This window comes from Arachis ipaensis, chromosome B9, assembly GCF_059453495.1.
Source record: "Arachis ipaensis isolate K30076 ecotype BB chromosome B9, ASM5945349v1, whole genome shotgun sequence".
NCBI lineage: Eukaryota > Viridiplantae > Streptophyta > Magnoliopsida > Fabales > Fabaceae > Arachis > Arachis ipaensis.
The window spans coordinates 97,194,136-97,204,678 of NC_142444.1; the positions used below are offsets into that span (position 1 = coordinate 97,194,136).

At 38.4% G+C, this 10,543-nt stretch overlaps 2 protein-coding genes across 4 annotated transcripts; both read left to right on the forward strand.

Moving 5' to 3' along the window:
• The first annotated feature begins 346 nt into the window (after window positions 1-346).
• Window positions 347-2,993, forward strand: LOC107619044 (Nucleic acid-binding, OB-fold-like protein). Its single transcript, XM_016321255.3, has 6 exons — window positions 347-610; window positions 695-769; window positions 1,213-1,301; window positions 2,233-2,317; window positions 2,401-2,482; window positions 2,665-2,993. The coding sequence occupies exons 1-6, from the start codon at window positions 419-421 to the stop codon at window positions 2,754-2,756; spliced, it is 615 nt and encodes a 204-aa protein (XP_016176741.1). The 5' UTR covers window positions 347-418; the 3' UTR covers window positions 2,757-2,993.
• A 2,151-nt stretch (window positions 2,994-5,144) lies between these two features.
• Window positions 5,145-9,910, forward strand: LOC148545570 (uncharacterized). 3 transcript variants are annotated; one of them, XM_088500051.1, is made up of 2 exons: window positions 5,145-6,788; window positions 6,883-9,910. In XM_088500051.1, exon 2 carries the CDS (start codon window positions 8,538-8,540, stop codon window positions 9,288-9,290), a length of 753 nt encoding a protein of 250 aa, XP_088356177.1. In that variant the 5' UTR covers window positions 5,145-6,788; window positions 6,883-8,537; the 3' UTR covers window positions 9,291-9,910. The 3 variants fall into 3 exon arrangements, with proteins under 3 accessions (XP_088356177.1, XP_088356175.1, XP_088356176.1); XM_088500049.1 differs by having other exon boundaries at window positions 5,145-6,292; window positions 6,372-9,910; XM_088500050.1 differs by having other exon boundaries at window positions 5,145-6,292; window positions 6,378-9,910.
• The last annotated feature ends 633 nt before the right edge of the window (window positions 9,911-10,543 follow it).

Below are 10,543 nucleotides of genomic sequence, written 5' to 3' on the forward strand. Positions count from 1 at the left end.
ACTAATAGAATAGCCTTAAAAATCATATAATTACCAAGCAAAAATCATAAATTTTCTACAAGAAATGCCTAAGAAAAGTACTTAAAATGCTCATGGATCAGCTAGCAGTGGCCCCCAACTAAAATGCTCATATATATTGATTATTTTTGTTGTATTTTTAAATTATTTAGGAGTTATTTTTTTGAACCATCCTTTAGGATGGGCCTGAATGTTTTGGATACTGATATGGGTAGTTAACTCGTGAATAAATACTGAATTTAGATAAACAATTGAGCCCAAAAAGATTCCATAAGCATAACTGGGCCGGGCCTTCCAAAATGGTCCACTTATTAACGTAGTGTGTAAAATTTTCTAAACTGCGACAGGTTGGTTTGAAATATTGGCAAGCAGCTGAGACTAAAAGCGACCGAGAGTGGCAATGGTAATGGCGATGGAAGAAGATGAAAAGCAACAAGAGGCGGTGATGGTGACACCGGGCGAAGTTCTTGGGAGAGTCTCTGACATCAAACCAGGGAGAGGCGCATACGCTGCGCTTCACAACGAAACCGTTTACGCCTCCCTCACCGGTTTCCGCCGCACCTTATCTCCCTCCCCTGATTCCTCTGACCAGGTCTAGGGTTTTTTCTTTTCCCCAATTTAACTGCTTCTGTTCGTTAATTTTCCAAAGGTTAATTAAACTCTTGTTAATTTTCAGCGACCAACAGTTGAAGTAACAGGTCACAAGTCCCATGGGCCTGTTCCCCAGCCTGGCTCTATTGTCATTGCACGGGTAATCTACAGCTAAAGTATTCTTCTCTAATATTTTGGTGTAGTTTCATTATTAATATTTAAAGTTCATGTTGCCATTTGATTATATATTATGCCATATACCTGCTTATATGCATTGGGAAACTTTAATTGACTGTCACCTGACTTGGTATTACTCATATTTGAATTTAATTTCGATACATCGTTTTTATGGATGTTTGGTATAATTGTGAGGAAACTAGTTTTCTTGCACAGTTAGCGTAAAGAAGTCATGCATCTAATTATGTATTGCCAAAAGTAACTACTTTACATTGATGGTATAAATGGTCATTCAAAAGACGGATGTTTTATGTTGTAAATCAAATTGGACAATTTTTTTTGGCAACTCTTCCTTTACGTTTTGTTTTTAGTAATTATTAAAATGTTTATCATGATTGACTTGGCACTTTATTTGGGGCATTATAGATAACTGAAGTGATGGCTAAGACGGCATCAGCTGATATTATGTGCGTTGGTCCAAAGTCGGTTCGGGAAAAATTTACCGGCATCATAAGGTACGCCCCATGCAACTATTCTAATTTGTTTCCCAAAACGATAGCATCACAATTTAGAAGTATTTACAAATTGCAACATTAGCAAAATAACTACTTTTCAAACCACTATTTTAAAGGATCATCCAAAAGAATGAGTTTTGATTGGGTGGCTACCTCGGAATTTATTTTACTTTGTGAACTGTCAGGCAGCTTACATTGAAGCAACGTTTCCCATAAACTCCTCATCTTTTATTCTCTATCTATATACGGCACGTACGTGTCTTCGTTGTAATGTAGATAGGCTGCCCTAGCACTCAGACCTCCATTTGGTTACTATTTGTATTGTTGGCTTTGGTTGGCTGTAAGATGAGGAGCCTGGATTTAGGTGACCTTTACTTGACATCAAGTAAAGGTCAATGTAATGCTTAATTGATTGCTCATTCATCAGTATGATACTGTCTTTTTTCTGAAAAATAAATAAATAAACAAACAAGTGGATGATAGTCATGCTATTCTTTTGGGTTTGCGAGTTGGCACTCAGCTGATCTACTAGTTGCCAATTTTTACGTACCTTACATTAAAAATGCATACATGGATTTTTTTTTGAAACAATTTTCTATTATGTTTCTAGAACCTTTGGTTTATTGAAGTACCATTCTGAAGTGGAATACCGGATTGCATTTCTTCTTTTTCCTCTATTTTCTAATTTGAAGTCTGACTTTGGAGGTACTTTTGCAATTACATGAAAGAAAACGAACAAGTGAGTTGGAGGAACGGTTGTTGGAATGAATGTCATATGCTTACACAGCTCCACCTTTTGGTTTATTAACATTTTATGTTTATAACCATCTCTTTGTCATGCATGTCATGTTTGGACTGATGAGCTCCAATAATCATGTTTTGTGTATCGGTGTATGAAAACGTCAAGTATTCATAGTTCTTGTTTTGACAGGCAGCAAGATGTTAGAGCAACTGAAATTGATAAAGTAGATATGCATCTCTCTTTCCATCCTGGTGACATTGTTAAGGCTCTTGTGGTAAGAGGTTTGATTATCTTAAATTCCGAATTTCCCTTGAATCAATTGGTTCTTAATTGAATATCTACTTAATTGCAAATCAGCTTTCGCTTGGGGATTCACGTGCATACTTTCTTTCAACTGCAAAGAATGAACTTGGTGTTGTTTCTGCAGAAAGCATTGCTGGTGAGTTTGTACTCATTTTATGGGGTTTAAGCTACTTGGTTGTCCTCATTTGTTTCTGGTTCTCTTTAGTTTATGTGAATGGAGTATGTGACTACTTGTTTCTGTATATTATATTGATGTAATGCCTTATGATTTATGAAATCCGTGTGTGCCTTGTTATACTTACTTTGTTTTTTATTTAGGGGCATGTATGGTTCCAGTAAGTTGGACAGAGATGCAGTGCCCATTAACAGGCCAAATTGAGAACAGAAAGGTTGCAAAGGTTGCAAGTTGACAAGAATACTAAGGTCCTTTAGAAATCTTCTAACAAGTTTTCTTGTTATAGTGGTAAGTTATATTCGGGCAATTATTGGTAACCATACAAGAACCCTAGTTTGCATTCTATGTTGCAAATTGTTTTAACATTGTAAGTAGCAGCAGAGCAGGGCAATATTCTACCCGTTTTTTGTTCTGTTTTCAAGGACCTAAACTTGTGAAGTCTCATTTTTGTAGTATACCAATTGGTTTAACATATTGCCGAGCCATTTTTTTTATCAACATAATGTGGTAGAGCTAGGGTGAACATGGATCGGATTTGATTCGCATATCTGCAGTATTTTATCTTGATCCGATCCGAAAATTGCGGATAAGTTCCATCTGTAGAGCCATCGGATCCGATCCGATCCGCATACTGAAGCTTGAAAGATCGGATAGCGGACTTGAGATAAATACCCGCAGATCATATCCGCAATAAATAAATAAATAAATAAATAATATATATAGATAACAAACCCTAAATCCCCTTCTTCGTTTCGGTGCCCACCCCCAAATTACCTTAGTCCCAATCTCATCTCACTCCCCCTTCAAGTCACTGTCTCGCCGTCACCCAACACTGCCATCATTCTCGTTCATGCCCTGTGGCGCCACACCGGAGGTTGCTCGCCATTGACGTTCCTCGGTCGCACTCCTCTTCCTCGTTGCTCTCGTCTCTTCCTCGGTCACGCTCCTTGCTTCCTATCGCTCGCTTCCTCCATTTCACCGATCTCTTCCTGACCTCTGTTCATCGTCTTTGTTCTAGTATTCCTCAAGGTTTATTCCAGTGTTCTAGTATCACTGTTCTAGATTCTAAAACTGTTTTGGCTGCTTCTTTTATTCCAGTGTTCATCGTCTTTGTTCCAGTGCACTGGTTTCTGTTGCTGCTTCTTCGTTTGGATTTTGGTTTTTCCTTATTCTTTTGTTTTGGTTCAGGATGGTTATTTTTTTTCTTTTAAATTTAGAAACTATTAGGTTAGATTAAATTTTCTTGGTACTACTAGAACTTCAATCTTCTATACTATTGTTTGAATTATGGTTTTGTTTCTTGGTATGGAGGAAGAGAATTTGTTTGATTTTTTTTTATTTTTGATATGATTCTATATACTTTTATTTAAATTTTTTTGTTTTTCTTAATTTTTGAATTTTTGGGATGTTTTCCTTATTTTTTGGTATGGTTTTATTTGAATTATATATACTTTTCTTAATTTTTGAATTTTTGGAATCTTTTTCTTAATTTTCGGTTGGTTTTGTTTGAACTTTTTTTTTTATTTTTGAATTTTTAGGAATATTTTTAATTTTTAACTGGATACATTCGAAATCCGATCCGATCCGAAAATAGGTGGATTGGATCGGATCCGAATATAAAAATTGCGGATGTTAGATCCGATCTGATGATTTTAGTGCGGATCAGATCGAAATTTTGACCATATTCGATCTGCAGAGCTTATTACAATAACTCTCAACCATAGTTGTAAGAACTGGACCGGACTGGCCGGTTCAATTGGAAAATCGGTGAACCAGACCTTTGACCGGTCCGGTTGATCAATAAGACCGAACAAGGAACAGAATCATAGAGAACCATGTTGAATCGGCCGATTCTGATGAAAAATGGAGAATCGGCGATTTTTGTTCACCCGGTTGGTTTGAAAGCTTTTTTTTTTAATTTACTTGCCAAAACGACGCCGTTTTGGTTTTTCAAAAAAAAAAAAGAAAACAGACTCGAACCAAACGCCAATACCCCCATCCATGTTTCCCCAACCCTAATCCCCCTAAACACAACGGCTAACCCTTCCCCTCACCTCACTCTGTCACTCACCATGCCACCGCTGCCCGCCGGTTTGTGTCTTCATCTCAACGTAGAAGACCTCACCGCGACACCTATTCTAAACTCTCAAGGAACAGAACGGAACCGCGGCTTCGTCGTCGTCTTCTTCGCCGATCTGTGTCGTCATCTTCGTCTCCGTCGTCTACTCTCTCGGACAGTAAAGTGGTCTCTGTCGTCTTCGTCCTTTGCTTTGTCACTAATGCTCTGTGCTATTATGTTCTTTACTGTTTGGTGCTCTTCTTCTAATGCTTGTTGAAAATTGAAATTATGAATCTTAGTATGAATATGTTGTTCTGTTCTGTTCTTCTAATACTTGTTGAAATTATGAAGCTGTATTATTTTGTTCTTTTCTTCTAATGCTTCTTGAATATGCTTGTTGAAATTATGAATTTTAGTATGAATCTGTTTGTTGAAATAGGAAATTTAAGGTTGTTGAATAGGGAATTTAATGTTATTGAATCTTTTTGAAGCTGTTTGTTGAAATTTCTGATATGAATAGGTGAAATTTCTGTAGTTGAAATAGCTGCTTGTTGAAATAGGTGATGTTGAAGTAATCTGTTTAGTATGAATCTGCTTGTTCTGTGAATTTAAGGTTGCTGTCTTGCTGAATAGGGAATAGGGAGTAAGGAATTTAGGGAGTAGTAGTACTAACTAATTTCATGTCTATTTTTGTATTAGTTATCTTTAGAATTTGAAACTTTGTTGTTTTTAAAATGTTGATGAAGAACTGAAGATATGTATTTTGAATTTTTTAAGTTTTTTACTATTTTTAGTATTTTATATTTTTTATTTACGTGTAACTGGTTTTACCGGTTTAACTAATAATTTATCGGTTGAATCAATAAATCAATAAATCAGTAACCTGACCAGTTTGATCACTGGTTTGGTTCTTACAACTATGCTATCAACAAAGTATAACGATCACAGGCAAAAGGATAGCAATAGTAAGAAGAGTTGCAGAATATGTAAGTGTAAGAATATGAAGAATGAATCAGTATATGGGTAGCAGAATGATTCCCTTTCGAGTAGGGAATTGACTCTTCTCAATTACCGAGTGTACATCATGCATTCCTCATTTCTACGCATTTGACTCTATTTAATCAACTCACAATCCTAACTAATGTAACAAACTTCTTCTCGTGCTGCATACTGAATTATTTCCCTACTACGCAATCTCTTCACATGTGGTAGTCTCTCGTTATAAGGGTGGCTTCCTTACCCTTTTCTTGGGCTCTGCTGATTCCATCGAGTCCTTTAGGTTCCTAGGTCCAATTTTCTTTGCTCCTTTCGAATGGCCTCTATTTGTATCATGATGACTGTCCCAGGACCGCGTTAGTGGGGTGCTAGGCGCATAGCCGATCCCATGCGTACGCGTCACCCCATCAATTTTTGGCGCCGTTGCCGGGGAATTACATGTGTGTTAAATTATTGATTGGTGTAAATATATTTATATTTACATAATTACAATTTTTCTTTTATTTGTGTGTTTTTTCGTTTATTAGTAATATTTATTATTTATTTTTTTCTTAGAATGTTTCTTTTATTGAATGACACGTTCATTACCAGATCCGAGCCTAGCCGCATTTGATCCTGAAATTGAAAAAATCATTTCACATATTAGGCGAGCTTGGCGTTGGTTAGCCTCTGATGCTGGTGAAGGGGTTTCTTCCAATTCACGAACCTTACCCGAGGTTGAGTCTGAAGCGTCATTTGAATTCAAAACTAACTCATCTCTTACTCAGTCCATTAACGTTTCTTCTGTTGATTTAGGTGCAGATACTATGGCAGCTCCTAGAACAATTATTCTGAAGGAAGCGGGAGCTCCGGATTTTACACTTCAACCATATCAAGCGCGTCATCCGAATTTGACTGCTGATTTTGAACTGAGGATCGCATTGATCAATCTACTGCCTAAATTCTATAGTTTACCTGCTCAAGAACCTATCAAGCACCTTAGAGACTTTCAAATAGCTTGTTCAACTACAAGGCGGCATGGTGCGATTGAGACTGCTGTTTGGTTATATGCCTTCCCATTTTTTCTAGAGGAAAAGGCAAAGGAGTGGTTATACACTCAACCTGAAGCTGTTATTACGAATTGAGATTTGCTTAGAAGGGAATTCGTGGACAAGTTTTTTCCATCGGAGGTCATAGATAGATTGAGGAAGGAAATCTCTTGCATCATTCAAGGTAAATCAGAAACTCTCTATGAGTATTCAAAACGCTTTAGGAATTTCCTGGACTCGTGCCCCTATCACATGATTGACCAGTTGGTATTAATTAGCTAGTTCTGCCAAGGCATGAAGCCTCGAGACAAGACCCTTGACAAGACCCTTTTAGATGTTGCGAGTAATGAATCTCTGACAAAGTACAAGACGACGACAGAAGCGAGGCAACTGATTACCGATCTAGCTGAGTTTACCCAATATGCAAGGCAAAGGAATAATCATCTCAAGGCCATTGTGAAAGTTTCTTTTAGTAGTGAGACCGTTGCTCTCACCAAGACTTTGGAAGAGATGACCAATATACTCAAGCAACTCTAACTCAATCAACAACAACCTTCACCTCTTCAACAACAACCTACGGCGACAGAAGTGAGGCAACTGATCACCGATCTAGCTGAGTTTACCCAACATGCAAGGCAAAGGAATAATCATCCCAAGGCCATTGTGAAAGTTTCTTCTAGTAGTGAGACCGCTGCTCTTACCAAGACTTTGGGAGAGATGACCAATATACTCAGGCAACTCTAACTCAATCAACAACAACCTCCACCTCTTCCACAACAACACTATCAACAGTTAGTCCCTCAGAGAGTATGTGTAATCTGCGCTTGCTATTCTCATTGTACTGATGAATGTTCACAACTCCAAGAGGACAACATCTTGGCGGCTACCAATACTTATTGCAACCGTCCAAATCAAGGGTACTATCAACAAGGCGGTAAGTACAATCAAGGTGGTAACTACAACCAAGGATGGAGAGACAATCCCAACTAAGGATAGCGAGACAACTACAACCAAGGAGGCAGAGACAATGGTGGAAATCAAAGGTGGAATAATAACTACCAACAAAACAGGTATCAATAAAATCCTCCGTACCAACAGTAAAATCAAGGCTAAAGATACCAACCACATCACCAAAGGCAAGCTCCAGCACCTCAACTCAATCAACTAAAGTCTCATAAATCACCTACCCTCCTTCTTCCTCCAACCAAGATGAAACACTCCGTTCTATTCTTCAAGGACAAAAAGAGTTTCAAACTTCACTTACCTCTAGTCTCACCGGTCTTACCTCCATTCTACAAGCTCTTATATCCCGTATGGACCCGTCCTTTACCTCTAACACTCAACCTTCAAGCTCTAGTGTACTTTTCTCTCAACCTTTACCCAATTCTAAGGGTGGAATCAATGCCATTACTTTGAGGTCTGGAACTACATTGCAAGAGAGGAGTCCCGAGGAGGCAAGCTCAAGAGAAGACGTTTAAGATGAAGTTGTTAAGATAGAAGATGTTGAAGAAGAGGATGAGACACAAGAGGCGGTTGAAGAAGAAGTTGTTCAACCAGGGGATGAAGTATCTAAGGAAGACAATGTTCTAAAAGAAGCCATTTCCATTCTTTTTCTACACCTTGCTAGGAGGACTAAAAAACAAGTGGAGCTAAATTCCAAGATAGTGGAGATCTTCAAAAAGGCTGAGATAACTATTCCACTTTTTGATGCTATTCGCCAAGTTCTTAAGTATGCTAGTTTCTAAATTATTTGTGCATGAATAAGGAAAAGATCCAGGATTTAGAAACTATTCCTTTGGGTAGCTCAATTTCTACTTTGATGGGTGCTATATTGGAGAAATGTGGTGATCTTGGTCTGTGTATGGTTACGTGCACTATAGGTGGTGTACAGTTTGTGGATTGCATGTGTGACTTAGGTGCATGAGTAAGTATTATGCCATTATTTGTTTATGATGCTTTGAAGCTTCCACGATTGAGAAGGTCGGCAACCCAATATGTTTTGGCAGATAAGAGCATAATCTCAGTGGTTGGCATTGCAGAAGACGTTTTGGTGAGCATTAAGGGGTTGGCCTTTCCTATTGATTTCTACATTCTTGAGATGTCCTCTAATGATTCAAGAAGACCATCATCCATCTTGCTTGGAATGCCATTTTTCAAGACTTCTCAGTTTAAATTGGATGTCTTCTCGGGTACATATTCCTTTGAGATAGATGGAAGAGCAGTAAGCTTCAACATTGATGAGGCTATGAAGCACCCATTGGAAGACCACTCCATCTTTCAGTATGATATTATTGATGAGACTGTGGCTGAAGTTCACCAAAAGGCAGTTGTTGAGAAGAACATGATTCAAGGTGCAAGTGTGGGGAAGCCCTCTGAATATACTGAAGACACCTTGCCACCTCCAGTGGTTCCGGATGATAAAGTGCCAAGCCATGAGCTGAACATGGAGTTGAAGTCCCTTCTCCGTTACCTCAAGTATGTTTATCTTGAAGACAATCAAAAGCTCCCAGTGATTATTGCTGCAAAGGAGCTTACTTCCCAACAAGAGGAACGTCTTCTTAATATATTGAGAAGAAACAAGAGAGCTATTAGGTGGAGTTTGACAGACATAGTAGGTATAAGCCCTCAAGTCTGTGAGCACCACATTTTTCTAGAGGAGGGAGTTAAGCCTATCCATCAACCTTAAAGGCGGTTGAACCCCACTATTTTGGAAGTTGTGAAGAAGGAAGTGACCCGACTGCTTGAAGCTAACATTATCTATCCAATCTCGGATAGTGAATGGGTTAGTCTAGTACAAGTGATTCCGAAGAAGTCTGGAGTCACAATAGTGAAGACTGAGAATGTGGAACTCATGGCTACAAGGGTGTAGAATTTCTGGAGAGTGTGCATTGACTACAAGCGCTTGAACCTGGCCACTCGCAAGGATCACTATCCACTACCTTTTATCGATCAAATGCTTGATCGCCTGTCAAGTAAATTGCACTATTGTTTTCTAGATGGTTATACTGGTTATTTTCAGATCCATATTGTTCCAGAAGATAATGAGAAAACAACTTTTACTTGCCCATTTGGAACGTACGCATATAAAAGAATGCCTTTTGGTTTATGTAATGCGCCGGCTACGTTTCAAAGGTGCATGATGAGTATCTTCTCGGATCTTCTTGAGCATTGTATGGAAGTATTTATGGATGACTTTAGTGTCTATGGTGATTCCTTTGACCTTTGTTTGGATAATCTTGCTAGAGTATTAAAGAGATGTGCTAGTTCAAACCTTGTACTTAATTTTGAAAAATATCATTTTATGGTGAAGCAAGGTATTGTTCTAGGTCATGTCAATAGGAAAGGTCAACCCCTTAATGCTCACCAAAACGTCTTTTGCAATGCCAACCACTGAGATTATGCTCTTATCTGCCAAAACAAATCGGGCTATCAACCTTCTCAACCGTGGAAGCTTCAAAGCATCATAAACAGATAATGGCATAATACTAACACAATCACCTAAGTCACACACACAATCCACAAACTATACACCACTTATAGTGCATGTAACCATACACGGACCGGGATCACCACATTTCTCCGGTATAGCACCCATCAAAGCAGAAATCGAGCTACCCAAAGGAATAGTTTCTAAATCCTGGATCTTTTCCTTATTCATGCACAAATCCTTTAGAAACTTAGCATACTTAGGAACCTAGCGAATAGCATCAAAAAGTGGAATAGTTACCTCAACCTTTTTGAAGATCTCTACCATCTTGGGATCTAGCTCCACTTGCTTTTTAGTCCTCCTAGCAAGGTGTGGAAAAGGAATGGGAATGGCTTCTTTCTTAACATTGTCTTCCTTAGATACTCCATCCCTTGGTTGAGCAACTTCTTTTTCAACCGCCTGTTGTGTCTCATCCTCTTCTTCAACATCTTCTACCTCAACAACTTCTTCAT

Bases quoted from the DNA above. Each gene is read 5' to 3' on its own strand.
- LOC107619044 (XM_016321255.3), top strand. From the start codon at position 419: ATGGTAATGGCGATGGAAGAAGATGAAAAGCAACAAGAGGCGGTGATG. The intron at 1,302-2,232 runs GTACGCCCCATG...TTGTTTTGACAG, and splicing joins AAATTTACCGGCATCATAAG to GCAGCAAGATGTTAGAGCAA. The intron at 2,318-2,400 runs GTAAGAGGTTTG...ATTGCAAATCAG, and splicing joins ACATTGTTAAGGCTCTTGTG to CTTTCGCTTGGGGATTCACG.
- LOC148545570 (XM_088500051.1), top strand. From the start codon at position 8,538: ATGCCATTATTTGTTTATGATGCTTTGAAGCTTCCACGATTGAGAAGG.